The sequence below is a fragment of the Equus przewalskii genome, chromosome 7, assembly GCF_037783145.1.
Source record: "Equus przewalskii isolate Varuska chromosome 7, EquPr2, whole genome shotgun sequence".
NCBI classification, from domain to species: Eukaryota; Metazoa; Chordata; class Mammalia; order Perissodactyla; family Equidae; genus Equus; species Equus przewalskii.
Genome location: NC_091837.1, coordinates 20,193,928 through 20,208,694, shown reverse-complemented (window position 1 = coordinate 20,208,694; position 14,767 = coordinate 20,193,928). Strand labels below are relative to the sequence as shown.

Here is a 14,767-nt window from a genome sequence, read left to right as displayed (position 1 = left end):
CTCCTGTCCCGGGCACCTGCTCCAGTCCAGCCTCCATGACATCCCTTGCTAGCTGTCTCCTGGCCTCTGGGGGCCACAGGTCCTCTGAGGAAGGGGGTAGCCTGTCTCCTGCCCCATCCAGGCAGCACGTGGACCCCGGGGGGCACGCCTTCCTCAGCCGCCACCTCTGTGGCTTATTCTGGAATTTCTCTCCTAGATCTTCCGGTCGTTTGGACCACTGATGTCCCAACATCACTTCAGACTCCACTGGAGGCCCCTTCCTGAACGTCCCCGTGCCCAGCCCAGCTCCCACCCCCCCGGTGACAACAGTGACTACCAACCCCCCGCGGCTGTGGCTGAGGGCCCCAGTACCCCAGTGCCCCCCGCACAGGGGATGGACACATTTCTCCTAAGGCTCTCAGCCCCTCCCCAAAGGGGCCAGGTGGGGTGCTTCCCCAGCTCTTATACCTCCCCGCACCTTCCTTCCTTCCAGAACGAAGACGAGGACGATGACAATGATGCCTACAGTAATAACAATGACGACGGCTGTGGAGTTCTTAACGTGTGAAGCAGCCATTACTGTCAAAGGGGAACAGACAGGGCTCAGGGTTACAGACATTCAAACCCCAGGCTGTCCCCCCACTGAGTGCTGTGACGGAAAGGGACAGGGACGTCCGAGACAGGGACACGGAGGCAGGGCTGGGTGAGCAAGGGGAACTGAGCCTGGCTGCTTTCCATAAAGAGGGCAGGGGCTGTCTCTGAGTGAGGAGGGGAATTTAAACTAAGATCTCAAAGTGGAGTAAAAAAGAAAGCAGTCAAGAAAACGGTAGGGAAGAGCATCCCAGGAGGGAAGGGCGAGTGCAAAGGCCCTGAGGTGGGAAAGGAGAGGGAGAGGCCAGAGAGCAAGTGTGAGGGCGAGTGGCGGGGTCAGCCGAGGCAGGGCCTTCCCATGGGTGAGGAGTGTGTGTGTGTGTGTGTGTGTGTGTGTGTGAGTGTGTGTGTGTGTGTATAGGGTCTGAAGGGTTTCAACTGTCAGGATCCAGTTCACGGGCCCAGCTCAGGCTGCACGTGCAGCGGGAAGTGCTCCTGGGGGAGGGGGGGGGAGGAGATGAGGGTGGCGTCTACTGTGGCTGCCCGAGAAAGCCAGGTCTGGCGTGAAGGTGGGGGAGTTGAATCGACTGCTCCTATTTGCTGACGGGTCTAGACAGTGAGCCCCTGCGGTGGGGGCACAGAGGCCAGGTGGGGGCAGGAAGAGGAAGGGGACACGGTCTCCCGGGGTCCGCAGGCTGGCGAGTGGCTGGTGCCCCCTCCTGCTGCTCCCTCAGGCCGTCAGCCTGATGAGCAAGACCTCACTCCCTCATCCCCTGCTGTCCGTGAGCCCCCTCTGGGCTCAGCCTGTGGCTTCCTGGCCTTTTCCTGTGGACAGAGGAAGGAGGAAGGCACCAAGGGTGGAGACCCGAGTTTCTGGGGTCAGGCAGAGCCACACCTGCAGGTGCCAGAAGCTCTCTGGGCCCAGGACACCGTGACGGACGCACTTTACAGACAGGAGACTGAGGATGCGGAAGGTCAAGTCCCTGGCCCAGGCTCGTGAGGCTGTGAGTGGCGGATTGGTACCTGGCACCCACACTGGTCTGAATGCACGGCCCGAGCTCGGCACACTGGCACCAGGAGGTGGCGAATCCTGCCCTGGGGATGGCCATCCTAGGCCACCCTAGGACCATCATCTGGTCAGTGAAGTCAGGGCCAACGACGCCTCCTTCCGTGTCAGGCCCACAGGTCTGACAATCCTATTTTTGGTGAGCACGGACCATCCCCCTGGCTCTGGTGGTGTGGAAATTGAGCGCCACCTGTGTGATCATGCACGAGGACCCACGCACCCCTAAACAGGAGGAGCAGTGGGGAGGAACAGATGGACCCAGCCCTGTCACCCCAAGACCCACAGCGACTGGGAGCCTGGTCACCAGAGGGTCTGGCCTGGGTGAGGGTTAACATCGACCCCACCGGACAGCCCCCACCAGATGCTGCAGTCACCCGAGGCTGTGGGTCAAACCGCCATAGAAGCTGGGGAGCGAGCCACGTGGGGTTGGCGTCTTCGCCTCCGTTACTTCTCAGAGGAGAGTGGGAGGGATTAGGTCATGCCGCCCCTCAGGAATAGGGGGGCTGCCAACGCCGAGGAGCCTTGTGTGGGTTCCAGGGAACTCTGGAAACTGGGTGGAGACTGGAAGCCCCATCCAGAACAACCTGACACAGACCAGGGCTCACTCACCAAGTCACAGGCTCCTCTCAGCTGGAGCCCGCCCGGCGCCCCGCGTTTAGAAGGAAACCACAGTGCTGAGGGGTGCTTTCTCTGGGCTTTACTTGGATTGACTGCCTGAGTCCAAGCACCGTCTCTGAGGTAGGCGCACCCTCACCCCCATTTCACAGAAAGAGAAGCTGAGGGTCAGAGGGGACCTCGCTGGTCTGAGGACACGGCTGGGGAGGCTAGGCCAGGATTCAGACCCAGGGCGGATGGGCTGCAGCTCTTTCCTCTCCACCACCCTGCCTCCTGGCGTGCGCTGGCCACAGGCCCCCCCTGGGGAGGCGTGTCTCCAGGCTGGAGGAGGTGTGCGCCTGTGGGCGCCCCAAGCCTGGGACATCGTTTGCCAGGACGGGGACTCGATATATTTCACAGGGTGTCCGGCATTAGCAAGACAGCTGAGCTCGGCCAAGTGGCCTGGTGCCTGGGCTTGGAGCTCGGCTTCATGAGCGGCCCTGTGGCCAGAGGGGACCCAGGAGGCCATGGTGAGCAGACCAGGGCGCACGGTCCCAAGAGGCGAGGATGCAGCAGGACAGAGGCCAAGTCCCCCGCTGTGAGCAGGCCTCGGACAGACGCAGGAGGGGCTCCAGCTCAGCAGTCCTGGAGGGGAGAACAAGGACGGAAGCTTCTGGAGCCTGTCTTGCACGCTCAGCACCGAGCCTGGTGTTGTTCATGGGTTACTGCATTTTCTTTCTCACTAAAGCCCTACAAGGGGGTGACCAGTTAGTGAGGAGGAGACTGGGCCGGGGTGCCCAGGCTGCGCCGGGTGGAGCGGGGCTGCGTGCCCAGCAGCCTCACTCCAGGGAGCTGCCGGTCACCCCTGGTGCTACAGCCCTCCCGGGACCCGGGACAGGGGGCTAGCTCCCACGTGGCTGCACACCCTGGAGCGAGTCCTGAGTCCGTGTGTGCCTGACCTCCCTCCCGTAGGATGGGGCCAGGCTGCGTCTCAGGGTGCTGGGCGAGAGGGGAGGGGACATCTGTGGGAGCAGCAGACCTGGGCATGAGGCGGGGTGCTGTCTCTGCTGCTCCCAGGTCCTCGAGCTGCTGTGAGGGACACACTAACGTGGGGGCTGTGCGTTGCCCTGGCCCTCTAGTGCTGGGCACAGCTTGCGGGCAAGGGGCAGAGGACTGAGGCCCTCGTCCCCTCTGACCTTGGGCGCGTGGCGGGTGGGCGGGCAGCGCAGGAGCCAGAGCGGCTGTCCCGGTCCCCGGGGCCCTGGAGCACGTACCCTCTCGGTGCCAGCTCACAGCTGAAGGGTCTGCTCCTCGCTGTCGTTTTCACTGTCTTCCAGCTGCTCCAGGATCTCGTCCAACACCACAGACCGCTTTTTCTTCGGGGGCTCTGTGGGAGCCCAGATGGCAAGAGAGGAGAAAAGAAGAGCCGAAAGGGTGGGGAGGCAGAAGAGAGAGACGGAGAGAGGGAGAGCGGGAGGGAGGCGGGGAGAGGGAGGAGTGGAGCAGGGAGAGAAAGCAAGGGAGGGAAGTGGGGGGACAGAAGGAACCAGAAAAGAGAAGAAAGGGAGGAGAGACTCAGAGGAGGAGGAATGAGAGAAGGCGGGGAAGAGGGGAGAGAAACACTGCGGTCAGTCTGCAGCCTCACTCACCACGGGGCTGCCTCTCCCGGCCCAGAAACCCTCCTGCTCTGTGGCCGCCCCCTCCCATCGTCTCAGGGGACAGGACACCATTTCAAAAGGGAGGGAGGAAGGCCCCTTCCCAGCAGCTCAGAGGGTAAGGAATCTCTGCCTGGCTAGGGGAGCCGAAAACCTTCAGAGGGGCTGAGTCAAGCGAGGGCAGGGGTTGAGGGAACAAGTAGCTGTTCCTCTATTCTTGAAGGTCACAGACACTTAATGGTATAGTAGGCGGCTGGCATACAGTAGGTGCTCAATAAATGCTGGGTGAATAGACGCTCAAGGAACCCACAGGAGGCAAGGAAGGAGTAACAATCAGAGGCGCCTTTAGAAAGGAGGGGCTATTTGACTTGGGCTTTGAAGAATACAGAGGAGTTCTGTGAGGAGAGGGGTAAGGGGATGCAGGCGCACAGCACAGTCGTATGAAAGGGCAGGGTGGGCTCAGCAAAATACAAGGCTGGGCCCCAAACACTACTGATTGAGTATCTACTATGTGCTACACCTCCAATCCTCTCAACTACCCCACAGGCAAGAACTGTTATTGCCTCTTACAGGCGAGGGACCTGAGCCACGGACAGCAAGCCTACAATCCCTCAGCTAGGAAGGGGCGAAGCCAGGATTTGAACTCAAGCCACACCAAAGCCCACAGTCTTCCCACTTTTCACTAAAGTCTCCAGGGCTGACCAGAGAATGCCAGAGAGACAAGGGGAGGCAGGAGAGGGTGTGCTGGTCCCCTTGGCCCTCCAGGAAGGGAATGGGGTGGGGGGAGGTTGGGCTCAGGGCTGGCCCACTCCGTCAGTCCCTCTGCTGGTCCAACCACTCATTGGTGGTCAGCCTCGCTCACAGGTATCACATGATCTGGACAGAGGCGGCTGTGGAGGGGCCGTCCCGATTCCCTCTCCTCCCCGGCTCAAATGACACCTCCTCTGTGAAGTCCTCCAGGCGGAACAAGCCATCCCTGTGACCCTGTGCCTCCATCTCCCCGCTGGGTGGCGGGCATGTCTTTCTCACCCGCTCTCCCCAGAGCCCAGTCCGGCGCCTGGCCCAGAAATGAAGAATCCCAGTCTCTTCCAGGTGATCTTGGGCGAGTGACTTGGCCTCCTTGAGCCAATTTCTCCATCTCATGCCTCCAAAACCGACGGGGACACCGACCCCTTTTCATCTCCACGGCCACCCGCCCGACCCAAGCACTTCTCACCCGCCTCCCGCCTCGCCCTCAGGGCCCAGGGCTACAGGCAGCCCGAGGGATCCTTCGAGAACAGGTACTACCGCTCGGGGGTCTCGGAGCTCCCTGGCTTTGCGCCACACAGATGCGGCATCCCTGGGGCGGCCCTCCCTCCGGGCTCGGGAAGCTCGCTCCACCCAGACGCCTCCGCACCCACAGGGCCCGGACCCCTCAGTCCAGCCCCAGCTCCCAGGTCCCTCCTCGGAGAGGACTCCCCTGGCCACCGTCTGACACAGCACTTCCCCTCCCAGCCCCTCTGCGGGCATTTCTTCATTCGGGACGCTGCCCGTTCCTTGTCCCTGCCTTAGCACGCTGCCTGGGGGGGCGCATTAGTATCTGCTGGACGAGGGAAGAGCGGATGGCGTGGTCTAGGGATGGAGGGCCAGGAAGGCGTGGGAGGCTGCCCCTGCCCGCCTGGGGAGCCTCCGGCCTGGCAGCTGCACCTGTCATTGTTAACCACAGAAGGGGAGAGGGGACAGGAGGTGGCTTAGACCCCGGCCTTCTCTCCTCTCCTCGTGGCTCTTGGTTCCTTATGACGGCCAGCTCTGAAGATGCACAGGGGCCTCTGGAAACTGAACTCGTGGTGGGAAATAGGAGCGGGGAAACAGAAGGGCAGCAAAACATGGCGTGCGGGCCTGTCATTGGCACCCCGCTCCCCACGCCTGGGACGGTGGCTCCCTGCTCTCCAGGGCCACAGTTGGCCTGGGGTCTGGGGGGTGGTCAGGGGTGGGGGTGGCAGCAGCTGGCAGCGTTCACTTCCACAGCATTTTCTCTCGCACAGACCGAGCATGGCTCTGGGAAACGGGCAAGGGGGAAGTGTCACGCTTCCATTGCGTGGCTCAACCTCGGAAATCGTACTGGACTCCGAGCCTTTCTCCCCACCTCTGCCGCGGCCCCTCTGCCCAAGTGGCTGTCATCTCTGGCCTGGCCACAGCCTCCTCTGCCCTCCCTCCCAGAATCTGGTCCTGAATGGTGGCCAGAGGAATCCTGTTAAAACTTACATTGGAGCATGTTGCTCCTTTGTCTAGACCCTCCATCGGTGCCATCTCACCTGTGAGGGTGGCTGCCAGGGCCACACAGGCAGCCCGTCGTGTCTCTGAACTTTCAGTTACCACTCTCCCCTCACTCACTCTGCTCCAGCCACCCCGAGCCACTTCCTGGTCCCTGGCACCCACCTCTCCCACCTCAGGGCCTTTGCACCTGCTGTTCCCTCTGTCTAAAATGTTCTTCCACCAGGAAGCCACTTGGGGGCCTCATCTTTTTGGTGAGCTCTCCCTGATCTCCTTGTTTAAAATCACAAGTCCCTCTGACGCCCCGTTCCCGGTCATTTCCCTCCGCAGCACTGACCCCTCTGTGAGGACGTTTACTTGTGCAGTTTATCGTCTGATTCCCTCCCAGGACATTGGCTCCGGGGGGTGGGGGTTTGTCTGTTTTGTTCACTGCTCTATCCCCAGGGCCTGGGACAGAGACTGGCACACAGCAGACACTCAACGAGTATCTGTTGAGTGACTGACTGAACAAACGACAGGGGGACAAGGCTGCTGAAGGACACAGAGAGCAGTCTGCAACAACCTGCACTTATACGACAGAGATGTGAGCACCTGCTCCGGGCTGGGCAGGGCAGTGAACGAGGCGGGCCCTGGGCCAGCGTGGGGAGATGGAGAAGCAACCAGACAACTGCAGCTCAGCGCAGAATCCACTGCACTGGGATGTGGCAGGCACCTGTGCCGGGGCTATCAGGGCGGCTTCCTGGAGGAAGTGACGTCAACACGGCCAGACCCCAGCTGCCTCCCTGGCATCAACTGCCCTCTGAGACAGCAGGCGCCTCTCAACCTCAGCCCCAGCCCCACGGGCACCAACGCCGCTTGTCTCTGCCCAGGAGCTGGGCCTCACTGCTTTAAAGACGGGTGAACCAGGTCTTCTCCATGCTCGCCTGGAATGCCAGCCCTGTTCTCTCTCCGCTTGTAGGGCCCACCTTCCCCTGAGCCACCTGGGCTCCAAAGACTCCTCCCCTCTGGTCACCCAACAATCACTTAGAGAGCCGGGTACCTGTGCGGCAGCATGGGGGCTACAGGCTCCCGCCCACAGGAGGCTCACGCTCTGAGGCCCTGCAGAGGCAGCCGTGGGGAATGAAAAGACCCCACACCATCCAGAGCTGGGCTCCAATCCCGGCCCTCCCCACCTCAGTGGGGGCCCTGGGGTCGGCGCTTCACTTGCGGAGCCTTTGCTCCCTCTTCTGGATCAGGCAGCCCCGGGGTCCCGCAGAAGCCCGGGAGGGACTGAGGGGACGGAACTGCTGCCCTCTGCGCCTCGGATCGGCTGGCGCTAACTGCGCCTGGGTGAACTTCCACCCACGCACACGCCCTTCTCACATTCGCAGTTTCCAGCAGGTGGTGCGAGCACAGGAACATTCCAGAAGGACGAGGGCACATGGTGGAAGGGAGACCTGCCCTCTGCCGCCGTGCCAGGCGCGTGGGGGCTTTTACAGCACCAACCGGCGAGGAGTGCCTGCAGGTGGTGACCGCGACTTCCCTGCAGCGTGCCCCAGTGCCCAACAGGCACCCCGGCACCTGTCCCCGCAGAGTCTCCTAGGGAAGCGCAGCCCAGGGTAACTCGGGCCTGCCCAGCTCCTCGAGAGCCTGCCTGCCATCAGAGGGTCCCCAAGACTGCGCTGGCCAGGCCCTGGCAGACCCTGAGCTCTGTGTGCTGGCGGCTGGGTCTGTCTGGTTGGCTGTGGTGTCCCAGGGCCCAGCGCATAGTAGGTGCCCTGGAATCATTTGTTGAATGAATGAATGAATGAGCCCTAGGGCATCAGGGTCGCTAACGTTTAAAAAATGAAACTGCTGTTTTTGGAATAGCAATAAAACAGAGTGTCAGAGCTGGGAGGCACCCAAGACGGCATCTGGCTGGGGAAACTGAGGCCCAGATGGAGGGGGACGTAGCTGGAAGAGGAAACACGCACAGGACGGCCACGTGACAAGCAGCGTCCATCTGAGTCCCACAAGCCCCTCAGGAGGCGGGCGGCGTCCCCCACTGCCCAGCTGCGGAGGTGGAGGCGCAGAGGGGTGCACCCCCAAGGCCCCACAGTCAGCGGCAGCCCTCCAGTGCACCTCAGCCACCTTGGCGGGTCCAATTTGCAACCCACACAAGCTCTGTGCGGCGCCACGTGGCGCTCCTGAGGGGCCCTGCCGGGGGCGGAGGCACAGTCGAGGCCACACAGGAGCCCACAACAGGCACGGGGTCACACGCTTGATGTTAGGATGGGACATGCTTGGCTCTGGCTCCCAAGCTGTGTGACACGGGGCAGGGCAGGCGTCCCTCTGAGATGCGACCCCGCACGTATAAGAAGGGCGACCAGCCTGCTCCTCCACCCCTCCCTCTGTGACCCCAGGCCCCAGTGTAGAGGAAGCCCTCCCAGGCCGTCTGGAGCAGGTGAGGGGTTCCCCTTTCTGTGGGAGGCTCTCGGAGCACCCCTGCTTCTCCTCAGTACTGATCGTCTCCCTGCTCAGGCACGCGGGCGCTGACTGGCCGTGTGGCCGAGGCAGCAGACTTAGCCCCACTGTGCCTCAGTTTCCTGAGCTGCACAATGGGGACACTATGAATACCCACCTCGTGGTTGTGGTGGGGATGGAAGGAGTGAAAAGAGCAATGCCCAGCTCCTAGTTGAGGCTCTATCGAGGGGGCTGAGGGCAACACCTCTGTCACCATCTCTCACATCAGAGAGGCTGGTTTAACACCCATCTCTTTGCCGCTGGCCAGTGAGCACCAACAGGGCGGGGCTGTCAGAGGAAGGTGGACAGACAGTCGGCAACGTGCAACGAGTCGTTAGGTAAGTGAAGGAAATGAACTGGCTCATCCAGGCCAAAGGAGGCACGATCCCTCGCCCCCCAGGTTGGGAAATGGAGGCCCAGGGGGATCCACCGACTGATGTGGGGTGGGAGGCATGGAAGGCAGGTTAGCGACCGGCCAACTCCACAGCCTTGCAAGTCAGACAATCAGAGGTCCCTGCTCTGCCACTTAAGGGCTCCGTGATCTTGGGCAAGTCGCTTCAGCTCTCTGGGCCTCGTCTGAACACTGGGGATGAAAACAGGACCATCTCGTGGGGCGGCTGTGAGGATTAGCGACTTCGTGTGTGGAGCCGGGCCTTCCTGAGGGCTTGGTACCCTGAGCCAATGCTGCTCTCAGGGGGCTGGTGCGTCTGGCCCAGGTCGGGTCCCCAAATGCTCCCCCAGAGGTCACGTTGGGCCCCGAGTTTCCACCCAACAGCACCCGGCACTCCCTGCAGGCCCTGCCTGCGCGGAGCACCCAGCTCGCAGGGAACAGCTGCTGAAACCCCGCTTCCCCAACATCAAAAGCCTCAGTGGGTTTTCACCAAACAAACATAATGCGGAACCAGAGAAAGGTGTAAAATAAATAAACGAAACAAGCTGTGCATTTTCTTTCAGTCTTACAGCTGCACCCAAAGATAAACAACGAGTGAGTGTCACCAAACATCAATACCCGGGAAATTAACTTGACAAAAAGCTCAGCCGGCCCCCAGCAACCCCCTAGTCCTGCCCCCTCCCCCTCCAACCACCATTCTGCATTTCTGGAGTTCCCATCTAATGATTTTATTTTTCAATTAATTCCTTGACAGAATGCCAGCCCGCGCCTCTTTCCCGGCCCTGGCTGGCGTCGTCGCCCTGCGTGGAAGGCACAGGCGGGCAGAGAGAAAGGCGCGGGCGGGCGGGGGCTGTCGGGAGGGACGAGAGCAAGCGCTTCGCAGGGCTTGGTTCCGGAGGCAGAACCCAGAACCCCGAGAGGAGGCAGGCGTGACCCCAGTGAGGCCGGTTCCGAGTGCCAGGCTGTGGCTCCGGCTGGGCGGCCCGGGGCAAGGAGCCTAGGCTCTCTGTGCTCAGCCTCTGCGGTTACTGAACAGCACCCGCTCCTTGGTGCTTATGAGCCTGGGAAGAGCACACAGGCATCAGGCCTGGGCCACAGGGCCCTGCACACAGCAAGCACTCCACAAAGGTTGGCCTTCTCGCTGTCACCAGTGGGAGCCGTCACAGAGCCTGTGGGAAGGTCACCTCCCTCCTCTATAAAATGGGGGTGGCAAAACCAGCCCCAGACAAATGCAGCAGCTGCTCTGGGCACCCCACCCTGGAGGTCACCCACAGCACGGGCACGCAGCTCTGGGACATGATAATGGCACCCCGCCTCGAGGGCCGTGTGGCCCTGGCACAGGGCTGGTGGGACGTGTCTGGGATTTAAGCACCTGGAGAAACCCTCCACCAGTGAGGTGGGTCAACGGGGAGCGGGTGGACACATGTCCCAGCTCCGTCGACTAACGGGGGACAGTTCTGAGCTGTGGGTGCTCATCGAGGCCCCTGGACTGGCACCCCGCCTCCCCCTCCCACGTGCGTTCCTAGGCTCACCTCTTAGGTGGTGTGCTTGGTGCCAGAATCCAAGTCTCAGGGTCTGCTCCCAGGGGATCCAGACCAAGTCCCCATGGTCTACAGGTGACCAAACGGGACAAAGCAGAGCCACACACCACAGGCCCACCGAAGAGCGTGTGGATTTGCCAACATCACTGAACTAAAAAACGAGTAACCAATATGTAAACACACAGAGATGCTACACAAGGATCTCCATTTCTAGCTCCTATTGAAACTGGCTGATCGGCCACCCTGGGCCCAGGTCCCCACCTAAAGGGAGCCGATGGGCTGCGTGCTACTGGGCCCTGGAGACGGGAGGCTCACTCACGTGGTGTGTTTTCGGCCTGTTCCTGGAGGCCCTGGGTTTGCTATCCTGGGAGACAAAGGCCAGGCGAGGCCTTGGCAGACTGTGGAGTGCAGGCCCCTGCAGCAGGCTTTGCTCTGCTAAACCCGTGCCTGAGCCGACTCCAACAGGCCGGTGGCGGGGTGAGGGGGCAGATGCAGCTCTGTCTCCTGTCTGTCCCTCCAGGGGAGGAAGGAGGGTGGAGTGGGGAGGGCGGGACTCCAGGCGGGAACAAGGCACCCACAGCCTTCAGATTCAGCGGCCTGCTGTCCCGGGCTGTTGGGGGCACAAGCAGTCTGTGAGTCCCACCCTGTGGGAATTAGGGCGCCTGAGCCACAGCGTGTGGATACTGGGCTGTCCCTGTATGTGGGTGAAGGCAGCCTGCCTCGAGGGCCGTGTGGCCCTGGCACAGGGCTGGTGGGACGTGTCTGGGATTTAAGCACCTGGAGAAACCCTCCACCAGTGAGGTGGGTCAACGGGGAGCGGGTGGCTCCCTCAGCTGCCGGCGCCCGGGTCCCCCTGCCTCCTGGCTCCAGATCTCGCAGCCCCCAAGGGCAGAACCTGCAGACATCCAGATGGGTCTGCACCCCGGGGCTCGGTTTAGAGCAGGTGCACACTAGATGCTCGCACAATAAAGGGCACTCGTCAGGGAGAGGACCGGCCTGGCTCACAAGACCAAGTTAGTGGCTCTTTGTCGGTACAAGGAGGCTGTTCTAAGGAAGTGCCTTTCCAAGGCTGGTCCTGCTAAGAACCAGCTGTGACTGAGAGCCCCTGCTCAGAGCCTGCAGGCAGGAGGAGACTGGGCCCCAGCCCCGCCCCTCTGCTGCAGGCACTTAAAGGAGAGCTTAACTCCGTACCTCAGTGTTCCTGTCTGCGAAATGGGGACGGGCCTGCCTTCCAGACCTCAGGCCTATGGGTTCCTGCCTTCAGTCATCCTAGCCAGTATTCACTGAGTGTGTGCTATGTGCCAGGCCTGGTGCAAGGGACACAGCTGTGAAGAAGACCCCAAAGGACATACTGGACCACCAGCCACAGAGGCCATGCTGGGGCCCCAGGGCCAGGTCTGGGCTCTGCCACTCACTGGTGCCCGGCCTCGGGATGACTGGACTTACTCTCTGTAGAGAGGGCTCGGTAGGAGCACCCACCACAGAGGTGCCGACGAGATAAGGTGTGGAAGCCCTCGGCCCAGTGCCAGGCAAGCAGAGGTGTCGAGTCAACGTGAAAAGGGACAATGAGGTTCCTACGAGGACACAAGGTACAAGGAGGCTGTTCTAAGGAAGTGCAGAGGGCAGGCAGGGCCCCACCAACCGGCCACCCAGCAGGCTGAGTCAGCACTGAGGGCTGAGGAGGACGAGCCAACGGCAAGCAGGGAGCCCTTGCAACCCCGGGCCTTGAGCCCAGCTCTTCCGGACAGGAGCAGGGCGGCTCCCAGGTGCCTTCTGAGAGTGGCGTCCAGAGCCCCAGGAGCAGGGTGGTATCGTTGTCCCATTTTTCAGATGCAGAAGCACTTACTCTAGGCCTTGGGGAGCTCACGTGCCCACAGATTCCCCAAACGGGGCCTTGAGCTGGGACGGGGCTGGCTCCAGGGCCTTCCTGTCACACCCACAACGCCTATGGTCCTGTGGCTCAGCTGCTCGCCCTGCGGTGGGAGACGCAGCCCTCGCCCTCCTCAGGGGGAGCTCCTCCACAGGAAATGCGTGGAACAGCACCCACCCTGCTGCAGGAGACCTTCTCTCAAGAGGCCAGTGTTTCTCAACCAGCCGCACGATAGAACCATCTAGAAAACCACTGATGCCTGGACCCTCCCCCAGAGGTTCAGTGTGAATGGCCTGGGTGGGCACTGGCTTCTGAGACTGCTGTGACTACTGCCGTTGTTACTCTGGGTGCTAAGGGCTCTGGCTCCCTGGGAAGCAAGGGACCACAGTGCAGCCAGGGTGGGCCTTGCTCAGTCCTCTAAGCATCTTGGGCACACACTGGTTTCAGGCAGCTGGACTGGCGGCTCCCCGTCCACAGGGGTTGGTGAAGGCGCCCTGGCCTGGACTGTAGTGGCTTCAGCCCACGGCAGGGCTGTGAGGCCGGGCTGAGCCTGGGCTTTCGGGCTCGCCCCTGCACGTGTGTGCATTAGTTACAGGTGCTGGAGCAGCCTCTGCAGGCTGGGGGCTGGGGCCGGGGGCGGGTGTCCAGGTGAAAGTGACTCGCTGCAGAGGACAGAAGAAAAACGAGGCGGGAAACGGCAGAAGGCGTCCCCCACCTCCCTGCCCCGGGCCTGGAGGTATCTTTCAACTTCTAGGGGCTCCGCTGACATTAGCTGCCTGCCCCCTTCCTCTTGGCACAGGCCCTGGGTTGGGAGTACATGCCAGAAAGCAGGAATCAGTAGCACTGCCTCAAGGGGCCCACGGGGAATGAGGCTGCCCCAGGATCCGTAAGTGCAAAGGCCTGGAAGGGCCAGGCAGGACTGTGAAGGAGTCGAATGGTCTGGGTGGGTGACTATAGGGAGGACTGTGGACTGCGGCAAATGGCAAGCTATGTGATTCAGCTCCAGCTGCCCTCTGGGAGTGCAGGACCCTCAGGGTGGTCAGACCTGATTTCTCAAGAGAGATCCAGATTTCTCAAGAGAGAACAGAATCTCAATTTTTAGGTCACATTTTCTGGTAGCAAAATAGTGGCGATGAATTAAAAAAACAAAACTTTTTTCACATCTTATAGGCAAAGTAAAGATGTGTGGCTGGCCTCAGCTGACGGCTTACCTGCGCGGCCTCTGATTTATCGTCTCTCTACCCAACCCCACGGGTTCTACTTGTGGTTGTGGAGAAGCAACGAAACCCTCTACATCTGTGTGCTTTCCTCGGGTTTCTCGGGCCTGGGCCAGCCTGCCGCTCAGAAACAAAACTGGCCGCCCCTGCTGCCAGCCACAGCCCTGGAGGCCAGTCCGCCTCCTCCTGCCCTGATTTCCAACACTCTGGTCCCCAGGTCCCCAAACCCTCGTCCAATCCGGGCCCAGCCCCTTCCCCTCCCAAGTCGCTCTGAAATTCTCCTGTCAGTTTAATTCCGTGATCGATGAGGAAGAGCAGGAAAAATGGCCCGGCACAGCTGGTTTCCCCGTTAGCCCTAGCAGGATTCCTGGCCTCGCTGGCGACGGCTGAGTGAAATGTTTGCAGAACGCAGAGAACACAAGTCAATAACAATTTAGCGGGATTGGGAGCAAGTACCTTCCCTGCACGGACAGCCGTTCCCGGGGGACAGGGAAGACAGTGTGCAGGATATTGCTGAAGCGCCTGGAAATATTTCCAAAACGCCACTCCAAGAGGCTCGGGGTGTGGGGGGTGGAAAGAATGAAGAGGAGGAGGGGGTGACCCGGAGGACACCTGCTCCAGCTCACTCCCGGACCCTCCAGCCTCGCCGGCCCCTCTGCAGGGAGAAACTTCGGCTTTGTGAATGTGGCTCCCTCCCCACGGCCAGCCATTTGCACCCCTGCAAGCAGCTGCCACCTAGGAGCCGCCTTGACCAAAACACTCCAGCTTCTTGATTTTTCTTCTCTCAATTCTGCCTCCGCCAGCGGGGATGGCTGGGGGTGTGCGAGGAAGAGTGGGTCTCCCAGGCCAATTTCAACCTCTCTCCTGGTGGCACCACCCACACGGCTGGGAGCAGGTAAAGAACCGAACACAGCACCCTGGGCAGGGAAGGCAACCCCCTTCCAAGAGGGCAGGGGTGAGCCATTCTCATGCCCCTGGACCCTGCAGGGGCCCTTCCCCCATCTGGGACAGTCCGCCCTCACCTGCCTCCTGCTGGGCCTTCGACACCTCCCGAGGAAGGGCTGCCACAGTGACATCAGAAGGAAGGAACGAGAGGTACCCAAATTGAGGAATAAAAATGAGGCGGGGA

At 61.3% G+C, this 14,767-nt stretch overlaps 1 protein-coding gene across 4 annotated transcripts in view; it reads right to left on the bottom strand.

The window, feature by feature from the left end:
- Positions 1–2,318: 2,318 nt before the first annotated feature.
- Positions 2,319–14,767, bottom strand: part of RBM19 (RNA binding motif protein 19) — a 129,696-nt gene continuing 117,247 nt past the window's right edge. For 2 of the 4 annotated variants that reach the window (XM_070627209.1, XM_070627207.1), the window contains 2 exons: positions 3,505–3,617; positions 2,319–2,875 (listed from right to left, as the gene is read on the bottom strand). In XM_070627209.1, coding sequence (XP_070483310.1) covers positions 3,520–3,617 — 98 coding nt within the window. In that variant the 3' untranslated portion in view covers positions 2,319–2,875; positions 3,505–3,519. Of the gene's footprint in view, positions 2,981–3,504; positions 3,618–14,767 lie in introns of all 4 variants that reach the window. The other 2 variants (XM_070627208.1, XM_070627210.1) reach the window with 1 other exon arrangement.